The sequence below is a fragment of the Rattus norvegicus genome, chromosome 16 (genome assembly GCF_021556685.1).
Source record: "Rattus norvegicus strain SHRSP/BbbUtx chromosome 16, alternate assembly SHRSP_T2T, whole genome shotgun sequence".
NCBI classification, from domain to species: Eukaryota; Metazoa; Chordata; class Mammalia; order Rodentia; family Muridae; genus Rattus; species Rattus norvegicus.
Genome location: NC_141549.1, coordinates 53,335,146 through 53,353,284, shown reverse-complemented (window position 1 = coordinate 53,353,284; position 18,139 = coordinate 53,335,146). Strand labels below are relative to the sequence as shown.

Sequence of the window (18,139 nt, the reverse complement as noted above, 5' to 3'; positions counted from 1 at the left end):
TGTTATTAAGGAAATACTCTAAGCTCCTGGGCCCTACAGAATCCTAAGGGAGTGCTTCCTGCCCTCCCTTGTCTGGTGACCTCAAAACTGTGAGTGTGAATGTCTCCAGTGAAAACTTTCTCCCCCTTTTAACATTGTGGGTTATTTTTATTGCAGGTTTTATGCTTCGCACTATAATCAAAGCCTGCTATCTCTTGCTATCTTGGCCTTGCAATATTTGTGACTCACCCTACTCACGGCCCTGTCTGGCACACACGTCAGTAGCCACTTTGAACGAAGTGCAAACTGTGAGCTTCTTCCTTCAACTTAATCCTGCGTGTTTTATTTAGAGCCATTTCTTTACCGAACAAAAATCTGTCTTCGAACACGTTAGGAAAACAGCATATAACTCCCAACCGATAGCACAGGGATGATATACAAAGCAAATTTCAATTTGGAAGTTAAGTGCTTGGAGCAATGCGTGGTTAATTCTTTTGTATTCTTGGCTGAGGGGACATTGTTTAAAAGATCACTAACCTAAACCATCCACCTTAATCTTCAGATTCCCAAACGTTCAAGGATATGTGCTAAGAGGAGTCTAGCGTGTGGAAATCTGACTTACAACATCTCCTTAAGCTGCCTGACTTGGGATTGGACACATAAAGATATTTCTTGGCGCCATGTCAGTTTAAGGGGAGTGTGTATATATGACCAGTGTCTAAAATGCATTAACCTGAGACCCCAGATTTCAGAACTTTGGGAGCCTCTCCTTCCACAGCTGCACTCTTTCCAGAGGGAGAGGAAATCTGGGATCATAGACTCCTTCGTGTGCCGTTATCCCAAGCTTACAAAGATGCTGTGTGGGGGGGGGGGTTGGCTAAAGGAAATTACAGTCAGCCTAGTCCTCTGGCGTGCTGTGTGCCACCACGTGGACAGCCTGTTGTCTGAGACAATTGCTGTGGAAGTGGCCAAAGCTTGAAGGGCTGGGCTAGGAATAGGCTTTGGTGCTGGCAAGCACGTGACTCAGTTTACCCCAACACTCTGCCCTCTCACTAGGTCTGTCACCCCAACCCTACCACTCAGCCACTTTAAACCTTAACTTTCCCAGCTGCCAGCATCTCTGTGTCTGAGAGGCTGAGCAACCACAGGCAAAAACACGGAGAACGAGACACCTTCCAGGCAGCCAAGGACTCTGGCTATTTCGGTTCTCTTTAAACTTCCCATATGTATGGGTTAGCTCACTCAGGATGATATTTTCCAGTTCCAACCATTTGCCTACGAATTTCATAAAGTCATTGTTTTTGATAGCTGAGTAATATTCCATTGTGTAGATGTACCACATTTTCTGTATCCATTCCTCTGTTGAAGGGCATCTGGGTTCTTTCCAGCTTCTGGCTATTATAAATAAGGCTGCGATGAACATAGTGGAGCACGTGTCTTTTTTATATGTTGGGGCATCTTTTGGGTATATGCCCAAGAGAGGTATAGCTGGATCCTCAGGCAGTTCAATGTCCAATTTTCTGAGGAACCTCCAGACTGATTTCCAGAATGGTTGTACCAGTCTGCAATCCCACCAACAATGGAGGAGTGTTCCTCTTTCTCTGCATCCTCGCCAGCATCTGCTGTCACCTGAGTTTTTGATCTTAGCCATTCTCACTGGTGTGAGGTGAAATCTCAGGGTGAGAGCACCACTCTTTCAAAGCAAGTGAGCCACACTTTTATGTTCATCCTCGGGTCTAATAAAAACTAAGCGTCTTTATCTTGACCTCCTAAGACACAGCCGGCTCCCTTATCTGCCCACCCTTTCTACCCGCTGCCATCTTTGTGTGGAGTGCCAGAAGAAGCCTCCCTAACCTCAGGTTCCAGCTCCTCTGGGAAGCCCTCCTTGACCCTTCCAACCAGATTAGACTGAGCATGTGCCTTGTGTGCACTCTGTTAGTCTGCACTCATGTTCTGCTCTTACTACAAGAGGTAAACTAATGCTTTTCATAGCAACAAGGGAGTGGTCAGAGAAAACATGGGGCATGCAGTTATGCCTGACTTGTTGATGAAGAAATGAGCCCTTCTAAGTGAATCTCACAAAGTATTTGGATGGACGAGGTTTCACAATATAATCCCCGATCTGAACACACAGAGGTCCATCTACCTCTTGCTCTCAAGTGCCGGGAGAATATTCTCATTAGAACTCTTCATCTATCTCAATTTTCTCCCCTTTGCTTTTCCTTGATCTTCCTTTTTTCCTGTTTATTTATTTACTTGCTTTACATCCTGATCTCAGCTCCCCTCCCTCCTCTCTTCCCAGTCCCACCCTCACACTGCCCTCTCCCCCTTACCCGCTCTGCTCCTCTTCAGAGAAGAGGAAGCCCTCCGTGGGTACCAACTCACCCTGGCACACCAGGTTGCAGCAGGACTAGGTGTATCTTCTCCCAATGAGGCCCAAGCAGGCAGTCCAGCCAGGGAAAAGGGATCCAATGGCAGACAACAGAGTCAGAGCCAAGTATTAAGACAACAGCCTCTGTTCCAAGTATTATGGAACCCATACGAGGACCAAGCTGCACATCTGCTGCAAATGTGCAGGGAACTTAGGTCCAGACCATGCTCTTTGTTTGTTGGTTCAGTCTCCATGAGCCCCCATGGACCCAGGTTAGTTGACTCTATGGGTCTTCTTGTGGTGTCCTTGACCCCTCTAGTTCCCTCAACCCTCCCCCAGCTCTTCCACAAGACTCCCCAGGCTCCACCTAATGTTCAGCTCTGGGTCTTTGCATCTCTTTCCATCAGCTGCTGGATGAAGTCTCTCAGGAGACAGTTATGTCAGGCTCCTGTGTGCAAGCATAGCAGAGTATCATTAATAGTGTCAGGGCTGGCCTTCTCTCATGGGATGGGTCTCAATTTGGGCCAGTCATGGTTGGCCATTTCTTATGTACATAGCGACTTTATTTTTGATGTCCAGAAATTTGAAACAGCCTAAATCTCCCTCAACTGAAAAATGGATAAAGAAAATGTGGCACATTTACATAGCCTAATACTATTCAACTATTAAAAACAAGGACATCATGAAATTTGCAGGCGAATGAATGGAACTAGAAAATATCATCCTGAGCGAGGTAACCCAGACACAGAAAGACACACATGGCATGCACTCATGTATACATGGGGATTAGCCATAAAGAACAGGATACCCATGCTTCAATCCACAGACCCAAAGAACAAGGAGGGTCTGCAACATAACAAGGAGGTTTCAAGGAAGGATGCTCGAATCTCACTCATAAGGGAAGATAAAATAGATATCAGAGGTGAGTTCCCAGAGGGAACTGGGCAGGAGAAGAGTTAGGGAGGGAAAAGGGGGTTAGGGATCAGGTGGGAAGAGAGGGGGAGAGGGCTAGAAGAAAGAATCGTGTTTGGGGGAATCTTTGGGACCAGCTAGAGGCTCCTGGGAGTCTATAGGGTCACCCTAGCTCAGACTCCTAAGCTGGGAATATGGATCCTGAAGTGGCCACCTCCTATAGCCAGGCTGGGCTTCCAGTGGACGGAGGGGGACACCAACCCATCCACAAATCCTTTGACCCAAAATTTGCCCTGCCTACAAGATGTGCAGGGATAAAAATGGACCAGAGTTTGAGGGAATGCCCTTTCTCCTCTTTTTAAAATAAGCCCAGCACCTCTTACTGCTGTGGCCATCAGAAGTGGGGGGCTCTCAACAGGAAATACTGTCTCTTAAGTTCTTCTGTCTTCTCAGTGTTCTGTAATAAGTACATTTAGGAGCCAATCAGAAACTCTGGAAGGCAGACTTGCTACTGTGAATCAAGAAAGTTTGGGAGAGATTTGGAGGTGGATGCTGTGTGGGGAAAGGAGTAGAGAGGAAGGAGCTGAAGGACGCCCTAGATTGAGGGGCCGGGAGAAGACCCTGCAGCAGCTCACAGAAGGCTTGCCTGCTACTCGGCTGCAAGTGCTCTGCGTTGCAGGAGCTTTGGTTCCTTGGTCCGCTGATGAGGGAAGGAACTTTACTCCTAGGTCCTCAGCCTGTAAATTGCTGGGTTCATCACCACCTGTGATGTCATCACCACCACCAGTGATGTCATCACCACCACTGACCATGTCACTTTTCCGACTGCTTGTTAGTTGCTGTCTGATTTCTATTTTACTCATGAACAGACAACAAAGCCTGAAGTTGTGTCACCTCCTTGTCTCCCAGGGACAAAGTCATTTAACTTTTGATGCAACTGTTGTGTTAGGCATGCAGAGGCCAGGCTCCATCCCCGGCATCTGAAAGAATACATACACACATTTCTGGAAAATTCTATTTTCCTATAAAGACATCCCTTGAACTGGCTAAGGTGGTATGCCGATTTTTAGAGCCTGTTATTCTAGATACACTTTGGTGCTACTGTGGGAAGCTGTTAGATTTGCTTACTGGGGATCCGGGATACATGGTATGAAAGATGCAAAAGGAACCATTCAAGGGACACAACAGGAAGCAGCAGCATGTGCTGGGTATGCAGGGTGGCAGAAACTTTTAATCTGCTGGAAAAGTAGCTTTGCAGGATTTGAATCAGATGCAAATGCAATTTAAAGAAATAATTGACCCTGTGAAAGTTAACATCACATCATAGAAGAAGCTCTGGGGGGTGGGTGTCGGAGCTGGAGAGATGGCTCAGTGGTTAGGACCACTGACTGCTCTTCCAGAGGTCCTGAGTTCAATTCCCAGCAACCACATGGTGGCTCACAACCATCTGTAATGGGATCCGATGCCCTCTTCTGGTGTGTCTGAAGACAGCTATAGTGTACTTATATAAGTAAAATGAATAAATCTTGATGAAGAACAAAAAAGAAGAAGCTCTAGGCATGAAAGCAGAGGGAACCCGTGAAGGTGAACTACGTCCTAGAAATGAGTGCCAGTCCATTTTACATTGCTATAACAAAATACTCAAGGCTGTGTATAAGAGGCTGTGTAGATAAAGTTCAGAAGGTTGGGTTTTGGTTTTGTTGTTATTTGATTGATTTGGTTTGGTTTGGTTTGGGTTTTTTTGTTTGTTTGCTTGCTTTTTTTGGTTTTTGTTTTGTTTTGTTTTGTTTTGTTTTTTTTTGGCTCATGATTTTGGTGGCTGGAGGATCTACACATCTTGACCCTCATAAGCACCCATGTTTTATTGAAATATGATAGAGAAGTGGGGGGAAATGTTGCCTCAGGGGGAAAAACCATGAGCATCCTTACAACAATCTCTTTGCATAAGAGCTACCTCAGTTTTAAGTGGTCCGACTGCCACTCTCAGGAGACATCCTTAACCTCTCCTTGAGGATGCAGCACCATGACTTAATTGACTTCCACCAGCCCAGACCCCTTAAAGGTTCTACCACCAGGGCCTCTGCACTGGGCATCAGGCTTCTAGTGTGAGCCCTCACAAAACCAACCATATCCTGAGCACAGCCAAGAGAATTGCAGTTCTGAGGGAGCAACGCCAGCAGAAACCCTCACATTTAAGGAGTGTGTGTGGGGGGGGTTCTGGTGGCTGAAAGTTCAAAGGATAAAACTGGAAAGGGATGGCAGGTCACCCAGGCCAACAACAACAGAAAGTCCCCTGCCATTGCTATGGCACTAGAAGGCAGGGGCTCTTCAAACCACAGGGAGCCTTTTGCTGAGAAATAAACTTATCTGACTCAAGTGTTTGTGGCACTTTTCCATAGGTTATTAAGCTAGCTTTGTGTGGCTTCAGCTTTCAGAGTGGCCACATGCTACAGTGCAGAGGAGGACGGTGTATCTGTAGACTCTGCAGTATCTGCTACTATACCCATTACTAAGATAAAGAGTTGCTTCTGCAGAGGCCCTAAGGAACTTCCCCAAGACTATACAAGACAGTAATAGGAGCAGCTTGTTCTCAAACCTGCATGTTGTGACTGCAACACCTGGCCCCCCTTGTTACTTTCACTTTTTTACAGTTCTGTTGTTGCCCCCCCCCCCCCCGTCCCAGTCTGCCCTCCCACAGTTCCTCCTCCCATTCCTCCTCCCTTCTGCCTCCAAGAAGATGCCCCCCACCATGTCTCCCCACTCCATGGGACCTCAAGTCTCTCAAGAGTAAAGTATCTACTTCCACTGAGGCCAGACCAGGCAGTCCTCTGCTGTATGTGAGTTGGAGGCCTCATACCAGCTCATGTATGCTGCCTGGTTGGTGGTCCAGTGTCTGAGAGATCTCGAGGGTCCAGGTTGAGACTACTGTTCTTCTTATAGTGTCGCCCCCCTCCTCAGCTTCTTCCAGCTTTTCCCTAATTCAACCACAGGGGGACCTGACTTCAGTCCAATGGTTGGGTGTATCTGCATCTGTCTCAGTTAGCTGCTTGTTTGAGGGCAGCCATGCTAGGCACCTGCCTGTAAGCACATCATAGCAGCATTAATGGTGGCAGTTCATGGAGCCTCCTCTGGAGCTGGATCCCACCTTGGGCCTGTCACTGGACCCCCTTTCCCTCAGTCTCTCCTGCATTTTTGTCCCTGCAGTTCTTTCAGACAAGAACAATTCTGGGTCAGAGTTTTTTAACACCTGCCCCTTTAACCACAAAGAAGAGAAGGAGGGGGAGGGGGAGAAGGAGGGGGAGGAGAAGGGAGAGGGGGAGGGGCAGGGAAGGGGAAGGGAGGAGGAAGAAATGAAAAATGAAAAAAACTATAAAATGAACCAACATTTAACATTTGAAAATAATGAGGAAAAAAGAAAACTTACCGAAAAACTCACTAATAAATCTTAGAAATGACTGTTGTTGAACTAAAACTAGTTCTGATGCTTGATGATGATGGCTGGTGGTCTTAAGAAAGGAAGAGCCACCAGATAGTCACGGGGAGCCTCTGCAATGGGAGCTTCCGGCAGGGGGTGGACAATGGACTCAAGTCCAAGCAAGGCTCTGTGGATAGCATAAACCAGAGGGGGAGAGACAAGCCCCACAGATGTGTAAAAATAGATGTGGGTCAGGCAGGAATAGGGAGAGGAGCGCTCGTAGGCTGTGAGGCTGGTACATCGAGTTTTGTTTTGTTCTGTTCTGTTTTCTCAGCTACCACGCTCACTCCGCTCACTCAGCAATAAAAATGCAAGTGTGAGTTGCAAGAGAAAGGCTAGGTGAAGGGAATCTGCTGGAGTCAGGGCTCAGGCTGCTCCAAGCACACTTTGACAACCTCGTTGAGCTCCTGGGAGCAGGGGCAGCTGAGCTGGGGGAGAAAGGCTAGAGCAGCTGGTCAAGGAGTATGCAGCTTCCTTCTGTGTTGCAGAGAGGCGGTTGTTGGTTTGTTTATTTCTAGAACAAAGAGCTAACCCTGGGGACTGGCCCAGCACCTGTTACCAGCCTTTGAAGAATACAGGGCAGTCCACCTGTACTGGCTGGTTTTGCGTGTCAACTTGACAGAAGCTGGAGTTATCCCAAAAAAGGAGCCTCCGTTGAGGAAATGCCTCCATGAGACTCAGTTGTAAGGCATTTTCTCAACTAGCAATCAATGATGGAGGACCCAGCCCATTGTGGGTGATGCTGTCCCCAGGCTGGTGGTCCTGAGTTCTATAAGAGAGCAAGCTGAGCAAACCAGGGGAAGCAAGCCAGTAAGAAACATCCCTCCATGGCCTCTGCATCAGCTCCTGCTTCCTGACCTGCTTGAGTTCCAGTCCTGACTTCCTTTGGTGATGAACAGCAATGTGGAAGTGTAAGCTGGGTAAACCCTTTCCTCCCCAACTTGCTTCCTGGTCATGATGTTTGTGCAGGAATAGAAACCCTGACTAAGACACCACCTAAAGACCCAACCCCTGACCATGAGTCTGAGGTGATTTGGTGCTGGGTCCCCCAGAAATGCTGTCCAGGTCCTACCCTCTCTTTCTCCTCACCTCTTCTTCCTTCGCTGCTTCCCTCCTCTCAATCCAGATGCAACAGCTCCACAGTGTACAAGAAGCCTCTTTATAATTTTTCAGCTAGATGGAAGAGAAAAAAGAAAGATGGAAGGCTTTTGGGCTCCAACCGAGGATGGAGGTTGAAGGAAGAGAATTGTCTTAGTTAGGGTTTCTATTGTTGCAATGAAACGCCATGACCAAGGAAGCAAGTGTCCTTCCCAACTTATACTTCCACACTGCTATTCATCACCAAAGGAAGTCAGGATAGGAACTCAAGCAGGGCAGGAACCTGGAGGCAAGAACTGATGCAGAGGCCATGGAGGGATGCTGCTTACTGGCTTGCTTTCATGGCTTGCTCAGCCTGCTTTCTTATAGAACCCAGAACCACCTGCCCAGGGAATGGCACCGCCCACAATGGGCAGTGCCTTCCTCCATCAATCACTAATTGAGAAAATGCCTTACAGTTGATCTCACAGAGGCCTTTTCTCAACTGAAGCTTTTTCCTCTCAGATGATTTAAGCTTGTGTCAAGTTGACAAAAACAAAACAGTATAAGGAGGGTATTGCCTTATGACACTGGGGTTTGGTGGTAGTTTAAGTACTTTTGGGATTACTTTTGATTGTTGTGTGTAGGATGATGTCAAACAGGTAAAGACAGGTACAAGATAGAACGAGACCTGTCATTGGACAAGAAGGAAGGATGGGCGGGAGAAGTTTTAGAGAGGGGAGGAGACTGGAAGAAGAGAGAAAAGCAATTGAGAACTTGGAGGCAGATGTTAAGATTCCTCTCTGCACATTTACAGGTTGTTATGAAAATTCTTAAGGGATGGATGTGTACAGGGTGTTGTATGTCTAGATGAGCAAATGATGTATTATCAATTGGATCAGAGGTTATTGTGTTGTGTGTTCTTTCATGTGGCGATTTAAGTTCAAGAGAGTTTGTGGTGGCTGGAGACACGTGTATGTCTGGCATGGGTACTAGATGGGTAAAGAGATTGTTGCCAGGCTCCAAGAGAAGCCATCAGCAGTGTGATATGGGATAGAGCAAAGTGAGTGAGAGGCTTTGCTGACTGAGATGAAGGTATCTACCAGATATCTTGGGGCACTACAGTGCTGGATCTAGGGAGGGATAAAAGACAGCATTATTAATATAATTTTACAGCAACAGTTGTGTGCTTCACGGTGTCTTCTGTAAACCTTCTTTGCTGTGGATATTGTCACAGTTGCCTGATGGAAACGTGAGCAAGCTGCCTTAAGATGACAAAAGTGTCTGAGTTCATTGCTCTGAGAGAAGAAATCGTAAGGGCTTTTGCTGAGGGGGTGGGGTTTCAACTTTGCTGGACTAAAGGGGGGTAATAGATTTGAAGAAAGAAGAATGATGTCTCTACTTGATGAACTAGTTAGAACAAACTCTCAATTCTCCTCAGCAACAGAGGCACTGAAGATGGTCATGATTCTCAAGAGAAGCTCCTAGCTTGCGTTTCCCGGAAACTTCTCTCTACTGCAAGATCCTCTGCTGGGGACTAAATAAAAACCACCTGAGGGCAGAGGCCATGGCTCACATTTTACAGTTTGCATTTATCATGTTGTAGCAGACAGGTGTGTGTGTGTGTGTGTGTGTGTGTGTGTGTGTGTGTGCGCGCGTACTTGTACATGCACACATATATGTGTGCACATATTTAATTAGTGTGAGTTGCAATTCCTTAACCATGGTGATCCTATTCTCTTTGTTCTGTTTCACTTTGAAATTGTATTAGTTGACTCGCAAAAACTTAGGTGGGGATAAAACTACTAACATCACAGCTTTGAGTAAAAACTCTTTCGTTTAGTTCTTTGGGCTTTACATTTGAAACAGTTTGCAGAATGTCTGGCTGTCTGTGGCAAGGGATTAAGCTTTCTCTTTTTGTAAATTTGGGCATTCAGCTTTTCAAAATTGTCCTTGGTTCCTCCTCTTTGCTTTTGTTTAAGAATAGAGTTTTGGGCGTGGGAGACTAGAAGAAGCAACAGCCACAAACAAACAGAGAACACTACCCTGGTCTTGCTTACTTATGGAGATTGCTTAAATGTGTTTCGTCCCCATGCCAAAAGACACTCTCTCAAATTGCAGCAATTTCTTGATGCCCTTGTCAATGTTTGTGTTATTTTTACTCTAAAGATGAAACAGATTGCTCTAAAATAAATCATTTAATCGACTGTTCCAGCGAGTCCCAGCGCTTGGGCCTTTCACTTCTGGCTTCTTTTCTGGGGACAGAGCTCTGTCCACAGAACCAGTCCACTTTGGTGCTTGACTCCATGTGGAGTGGTGTTTTCTTGCTTTGTTTTTCCAACTGGAGTCTGTTTTTGTACTATTAGGTTCCAAATGTTGTAAGGTGAACAGTGCAGCAGTAACTTGTGTTTTCCGAGAAAGGAGAGAATCATGTTCCTAGCAGCTGGGTCCCCTATCCTGTGGGAGAAAAATTGAAGGGATGCAGAACGGTCTCTGGGGGTGAGAATGCAAACCACAAGAATTCAGTCTTTCCAGGCTGAGGCATGAGTAGACCTCAGGCTATGGAGAGATGATGGCCAAATTCTATCCCAAGTACTCTCACTGTAAAGACAATTTGTTTGTGTGTGTGTGTGTGTGTGTGTGTGTGTGTGTGTGTGTGTGTGTGTGTGTGTGTGTGTTGCACACAGAAGTCAAAAGACCAGAGGTCAGAGGATAAGTAGAGAGAATCTCCTTTCATGGTGTTGGTTCTGGGGATCGAACTCAGATCTTCAAGCTTGGTGGCAAGCCCCTTTACCTGCTATGTCTCTCACCAGTCCCCTCAATGTAACTTAAACAACAGAACAGCTGGAAAGATTTAGCTGTATGCAAAGTGATCCCATCCACAACTAACGAATATCTGTTTTATTTTTTTTCAAGATTTATTTATTTATTATATATAAGTACATTGTAGCTGTCTTCAGACACACCAGAAGAGGGCATCAGACCCCATTACAGATGGTTGTGAGCCACCATGTGCTGTACACCAACAGAAAAGAACAAGTTGTGATCCTTTCTCTCCTTCCTGAATGAGCACGAGAAGCTTTGGCAATCGGACTAACAAGGGTTATAAACAAAAGAATAAGGTGACTGCATGCTTCCTTGTCCCCGCAGGCCGCCACTGTGAGGTCCACCAGATGATCGGGAACTACATGTGGGATCCCAGAACCAACAAGTCATTCGACATCGGGGTCAACCGAGACAGCCTGATGCCCCTCTGGTGGAATGGGTCAGAACCCTTGTGGATCACTCTGATGAAAGCCAGGAGGAAGGTCTACATGTACTACTGGCCAGGTGAGTGTGACCTCCAGGCCTTCCCTGCTTCCAAATCTCAAATACCGCACACAGTCTGCACAGAAAAGAAGACCAAGCCATCGTTAAAAGATGGGCATTTTGGGGTTGGGGATTTAGCTCAGTGGTAGAGCACTTGCCTAGCAAGTGTGAGGCCCTGGGTTCAGTCCCCAGCTCCGGGGGGAAAAAAAAAGAAAAGAAAAAATGGGCATTTTGACTTACAAGCTATGCTTCACGGGCATATTAACATTTTGTTAGTAATTTTTTAAACTTGAATTTTTCTTAAAGGTATCTATTTAATATTGAACGAATTCCCTACCCCCACCCCTCCTGACCCCCCATCACCCCCTTTCCTTGGCTCTCCCCATTCACATTAATCCTCTTTTGCTCATCACTAAACGTTACTTCTACTCTCATTTAATGTATACATGCTCAATTTTGTATGACTCTATAACAAACCAGGCACCACAGATGAGAGAGAACACATGATCTTTGTGTTTCTGAGGCTGGCCTCCTTTGCTTAATTGTCTCCAGTTGTATTCAGTTTCCCACAAATGAAATAAAAGGCACAGTGTACACAGGCTGCTTCTTGTTTGTCCTTCTCTGACCATATGTAGGTCCAGAACCTAGTGAATCACGCTGCCGTGAACTGACGCCCACGTGTTCTGTGAGAAGACCTAGAGGTCTGTGAATAAATGCTTAGGAGTGATGGAGCTGGGTCATCTGGTAGACCTGTCGCTGGTTCCTTGAGAAGCCACCATACTTATTTTGTGGTGTTTGGACTAGCTTACATTCCTGCCAACAGAGCACAAGGATTCCATTTTGTCCAGATCTGTGCTAACATTTGTTGTTTGTTTTCTTGGGGACTGCTTCTCTGACTGGAATACAATAGACTCCATGTAGTTTTGATTTGTATTTCTATAATTTTTAATGAGGCTGAATTTTTTCAGATATCTGCATTTTATTCTTTTATGCACTTTCTGTTTATTTCATTGTCCCATCTATTAACTGGGCTTCTTGGTTTTTTTTTTTTTTTTAGTTCAGTGTACAGTCTAAATAATAACCATCTCCAAGATGCATAAATGACAAAGATATTCTATTGTAAAAATTCCATTCTTGAGCTCTATTGCATCATCAGGTACAACAAAATTCCTGGTTCTCTTGTTCCAGAGTCTTGTGCTTGATTTTCATTTGCAACATTTTCAATACATAAGGGAGATCAATTTTGTCTGCTCATTAACTTTTCACAAAGGAATTGGATGTACTGTTTCTCTATACTTTTTTCAAAATATTTTTATTTATTTGAGAATTTCATCCAAAAATACTTACATTTCTATACATTTGCATCAAAAATGGAAAATCAACGTATAGGTGTTTGGTAATACATAGCACCTCTTACGGCTGCCTCCACTTACACATCTCTATATTGGGAAGCAAAACTGTTTTACTGTAACAAAGCAAGCAGTGCTACAACCTGCCGTGTCTCCTGTAAGAGGTCAGTGGGCACCGCCATCCTGTCCACTGAATAGCTGTCATTAAGAATGAGGAGATTCAGGGCCAGCCAAAGGCATTCACAGCCAAACTGGAAGACCCAGGTTCAATCTCCAGAAGCCACATGTTGAAAGAACAGACTCAAGCAAGCTTTCTTCACACACACATGCACACACACACACACACACATGGGTGAGCACAAATTATGAGGGACTTCAATACTGGCAAAACAACCACTTTGCTACTGTGGATTCGTTCTTTCAGCAGCTGATGTGGCAATATGACTTCTCGAGACTCGTGGCTATAGCCCTTTCTCCCAACGATGTAATACTTAGATTCTTGCCTTAATGGAGTCAGCTATTGGTAAAAGTCCAAAAGAAATGAACAGCAGCCTGGTGGGAGGAAGACAGAAGTAGTGGCGATCTCACTGGCCTGGGTTGGGGCAGGCTGGGGGGGAAGGAACAGCTGAGAGAATTGTGAAAGCAGAGTGGATTGTGGGAGGGGGGCACTGACAGACGTGGGCGAGAGGAGAGGGACAAATGAGTAATCCAGAGCCGAGTCACAGATGGCCTGCACTGAGGGTGTGGGCATTTTACAGGAGCTCAGAGGAGGCTGTCTGGAGGTGGCCACACATGGAGAGATACTCAGGGTACTCAAGCGTGTGCCAGATCTCAAAGGAGCACAGGACACAGACTTTTGAGGCTGCAGAAGGCAGTTCCACTGCTAAGCTGTGCTAAGCTGGAAAGATGTTGGAGAGCAGGGATGAGCATCCTCATGTAGGCTCATGAAGGCCAGCCATACTGTATTAAGTCCACAGTGGGCGGAGCTAACAGGCTCATTCTGCCAACAGAGATAATTCAGAGTGACATCAGGGATTTTATGCATACCCATTAGTCACCTAGACTGACAAGATGCTTCAGATCAGGGAAAGAGAATCAGGCACATCTGATATCCCTGTGACCAAGTATATCTGAAAGAAATTAATTAAGAGAAGGGTTTATATTTGCTCCTGGTTTCAAAGGTTGGAGTCCATAGTAACTTAGAACCATGCACTTTGTGCAGAAAATTAAAATTTTTGGAGCCTGCGGCAGAGAACAGCCGTTCACATTACAGTGGACCAAATATCACCGACATCAGAGAACAGACTACACTATCGAAGGCCCGCCCTGAGTCCTAGTAACTTATTACTGTCACCTGGATCCTATCTCCTCCTTCAGGTTCCATAGCATCATCTAACCATGTCACGGACGCAAGCATTTAAAGTGTGACTCTATGGGGGGACTTTGTGGCTCAAACCAGAGCATAACAGTTTAAGAATACTCCTTTTTCTAACATAGAAGACCCAACTGGCATCATGAAGTTGGGTGCTAGATCAAGGAAATGCAGGCCAATTTAAGGAGACTTATCTAAGGGGCCAAGTTCAGAGTTAAGCCTGTTTTAATGAGATCTAAATCTGAGAGTTGAGCATACTTTAAAGTTGGTTTTTGAAGCATCATTGTCAATGAATACAAGAGACTGCATTGCATGCAGAGACATAGAAGAAGGAATATGACAGTGCCTGGTTGTCTTAGGGTCTCTAATCCTGCACAAACATCAGGACCAAGAAGCAAATTGGGGAGGAAAGGGTTTATTCAGCTTACACTTCCAGGCTGTTCATCAACGAAGGGAGTCAGGACTGGAACTCAAGCAGGTCAGGAAGCAGGAGCTGATGCAGAGGCCATAGGGAGATGTTTCTTATTGGTTTGCTTCCCCCGGCTTGCTCAGCTTGCTTTCTTATAGAACCCAAGATCACCAGCCCAGGGACGGCACCACCTACAATGAGCTGGGTCCTCCTACCTTGATCACTAATTGAGATCTCGTGAAGGCATTTCTACAACTGAAGCTCCTTTTCTGTGATAACTCCAGCTTGTGTCAAATTGACACACAAAACCAGCCAGTACACTGGTCATTAACCTAAGGACCACCAAAGTGAGTGTTACCATAGTGCCATAGTAGCTACCCTCTATGATATCTGACTGGCTTCATTGTCTTTATTGTGGAACCTTAAACTCTTAATGTGTAAAAAGGCACCAACCACACAGTTGCCACCCCCTAACATTTTCATTCCTTGCTTGCATGCCACTTTGTCAGTGGCATAGCCATAGAAGCCAGTGGATGGCACAGTGGGAGGAAATCTGGAGAGAGGCAGTGTTCACATACCAAAGTTCTTACTGCTGTCTTACAGAGTGTTGTTTCTTCTTTTACCTGGGCGAATCTTAATCAATGTATTACTGAGTATGTGATAGATCTCAAAAGACATTCCCTGTACGGTATCTCATTGAGCCCTTACAGCTTCCTACAGAAAGACCCACCACTTCTTATCGTTCCTTACAGACGGCCCACAATTTCTTTTGAGCCATAGTTCAGCAGTTCATATGACATGGTAAAACTACCTGAAGAGTAGTTATGGAGTGAACAATGAGAAGGAAAGAAGCTAAAAAGAGATTTCCCCCATCACCTTCTTGGAGATTTGCCAACCATCTGAGTGAAAGTCTTCATAGGAATTAGGTGAAAAGTTCCATTTCTTAGACACTGTCTAGTCCTTCAAAACTGAACATCCAACTGACGTCTTCCTGAGGGCGGGCTGCCTAGCCCAGGCTGCAATGCCCCAGTGACCTCATTTCTGCCAGTAAAGGGCTGGGGGAGTCATGAGCACTGTTGTTCATTCTCTTTCCTCCTCGTTCTCCTACAGCCTCAATGGCCTAACAAGTGTTCATTTTTCTCTACAAGATTAAGCCAAGTGTCATGCATGTCTCCTAAACATGCCTGGATTTTATTTTTCTTCTTCCATCTTCTGTTTCCTTTTCCACTCCCAATGGGACATTGCACAGACTTCTCTGTGAGGCCTGGACAATCTTCATGACTCCAGTGAGCTGTGTTATGACACTCTGAGTCTCTCCATTAAGTCAATATTTACAAGTGCAACTTAGAAATGGCAGTAGTTCAAGACTTCCTGTCAACTAGAGAAAGCCATGGCTTGACAAATAGAGCAATGAGAAAGAGTCCACCCTCCCTCAGCCCAGATCTTCAGACATTTAAGGTTTTCAACAGAGCCTTCAAAGCCCTCCCTGCCCATGGTTCTCATTCAGTTGCACAGAGGAAACTATGTTCAAGAAATGGTTCAAGGCTAAAAAAGTCAGGCACCCATGAAATAGTGTACCTGGGACCCATCAGTGCTTTGAAGAGGTTACTATTGATCACAAACTTTACTTTTTGGTGTCAAGGAAATTTTAATTTGGAGGAAAAAAGGAATCTTCGACTGATATTAAGGAGTAACCCCAAGCTGGATGGCTATCCTGAGGAAGAAGTGGAACAATTGGGGTGGGTATTAAGACTCTCTATAGAAAGGACGTTTAAGCCCCTCACATCAGCAGACCTACCTTACACAGTGGCAGCAGATTTTAAGTTCATTCTCTAGTTACCCTTTAAGGGTTGACATTCCAGTTCTATGTCTTTCATTATGGTTCGTTTGCTGTGTTACTTGCCTATTGCCTGGCACCAAGAAGACTTGGACACAACCACCCATTTGTCCTAGGATGATGTTGGTTGTGCCTTGGCTCATGGGCATTGCATCTTCCTGTTCTATGTAGGTGTTTAGACCAATAAGCTACCTTTTTATTCAGAAAAACACACAGCTACTTGCCAGTTCTCTCTTTTTCCTGACAAGGGCTGTGTCTTAGTTAGGATTTTACTGCTATGAGCAGACACTATGACTAAGGCAAGTCTTATAAATGACAACATTTAATTGGGACTGGCTTGCATGTTCAGAGATTCAGTTTATTATCATCAAAGTGGTAGTGTGACAGTGTCCAGGTAGGAATGGTGCAGGAGAAGCTGAGAGTTCTACATCTTTATCTGAAGTAAGCCAGGAACAGACTGGACATCCCCAGGCAGCTAGGAGGAGAGTGTCCAAGCCCACCTCCACATCCTCCAACAAGGCCACACCTTCTACTAGTGCCACTCCCTGGGATGAGCATATGCAGACCATCACAGGTTTTATATGGCTATACACTCAGCCTCTATCCAGTTTGGGCAATTATAATCATGGCCAGTTTGTTTAGATTAGCAAAAGAATCGTAGTAGATATTGGTTGAGAGTTACAGATCATCTACAGTATCTTCCTCTTTCCTGCCAGGGTGTGACACTGACACCCGTCTGTCAAGCTGACCTTGGATGCATGTCACTTGGGCACAAGAAAAATTAGAAGCCCAATATCCATCCCAAAGCGTGTGAGCTAACCTCATAGCTCCGTCATCGCCTCTATGCACATGACACCAAACCTCTGGATGACAGTGCGATTATTTTCCAGCCAGATATTTGACAATGCAAATAAAACAATCTGGAGAGCCACTAAATTTCCCAAGGCTGTCATCATTTTGGCATTAGTCTTTGAGATGTATATAATTTTAGAACTGGAAGAGGCCTTGGTACATAGTTTGTTGGCTCCAACACTTGTTAGCCACAAGCTTCGCTTGGAAAGTGATCAAAACTACAATTTTGAGGGTTGAAGGCATAAATAATGGTCAAAGTGCTTGTTTAATGTGTGCCAGGTTCTAGGTTTACTCTCTATAACCTCAAAGAAAGAAGAAAAGGAGGAAGGAAGGAGGGAAGGAGGGCGAGAAGGAAGGGTTCAATTCCATGGGCACCTGGGACATTTTTCCTCCAGACTTTTGGGTGCAGAATTGTGTCCCCTCCTTACATGCCTCTCCCATTTTCTCTACCCTGATTCCAACACTTCCCTGGAATTACTGGGACACCACAGGGAGGAGGTATTGTTGTTGCTGCTGTTTTGTTTCCAAAACAGCAAAAATAAGAGAGTTGGCAGTGGGTTAATGTCCTACCGCACAAGCAGGATGACACGAGATTAGATTCCCCAACGCCCATATAATACAGCAGTTGTGGTCATGTATGCCTGTATTACCAGTGCTGGAAAGGCAGACAGGTCCCAGGAGCTTGCTGGTCAGTCTATCCCATTGATACTCTCCAGGATCAGTAAGAGAGATGTTCTTTCAAAAATAATGTGGAGGGCAACTGAAGAAGACACCTGATGGTGACCTCTGGCCTGTATACACATGCTTACTCTCACACAACATACACATACTAAGTAGGGCACAGGAAGGGGTCCTTACAGGGCCACAGGGATAGTACTCACTTTTTTACCCCAGATATTCCTAGGGGTGACTCAGAACACCTGAGACATCATCAGACATGGGGATAGGGACGGTTCATAAGGTCTCAGGGGACATGGACTGGGTTGGGAGGGGTGGGAAGCATCTCTCAGCTGCAGCCAGAGATCTAGTAAACCCAGATGAGGAAAGGTTTTGCTGGCATTTTATATCCTGAGTAAGTTCAATAAGCTCTCATTCAAAGTCCCTGACAGGGAAAGAGGCTTTGGTCAGGAGCACCACACAGAGCAGGAAGTCCTGGTAGCTTTGGCTTGATGAGGTGCCGTGTCATGAGTTAGAAGT

The 18,139-nt window shown here is 45.5% G+C and overlaps 2 protein-coding genes across 2 annotated transcripts in view; one reads left to right on the top strand and one right to left on the bottom strand.

The window, feature by feature from the left end:
- The window catches only part of Erich1 (glutamate-rich 1), a gene marked incomplete at its 5' end in the record, with an annotated part of 52,793,804 nt that overhangs the window by 30,311,079 nt on the left and 22,464,586 nt on the right, over positions 1 to 18,139 (bottom strand).
- Positions 1 to 18,139, top strand: part of Enpp6 (ectonucleotide pyrophosphatase/phosphodiesterase 6) — a 128,233-nt gene that overhangs the window by 42,347 nt on the left and 67,747 nt on the right. For both annotated transcript variants that reach the window (NM_001415078.1, XM_087588340.1), the window contains 1 exon segment: positions 10,965 to 11,144. In NM_001415078.1, coding sequence (NP_001402007.1) covers positions 10,965 to 11,144 — 180 coding nt within the window.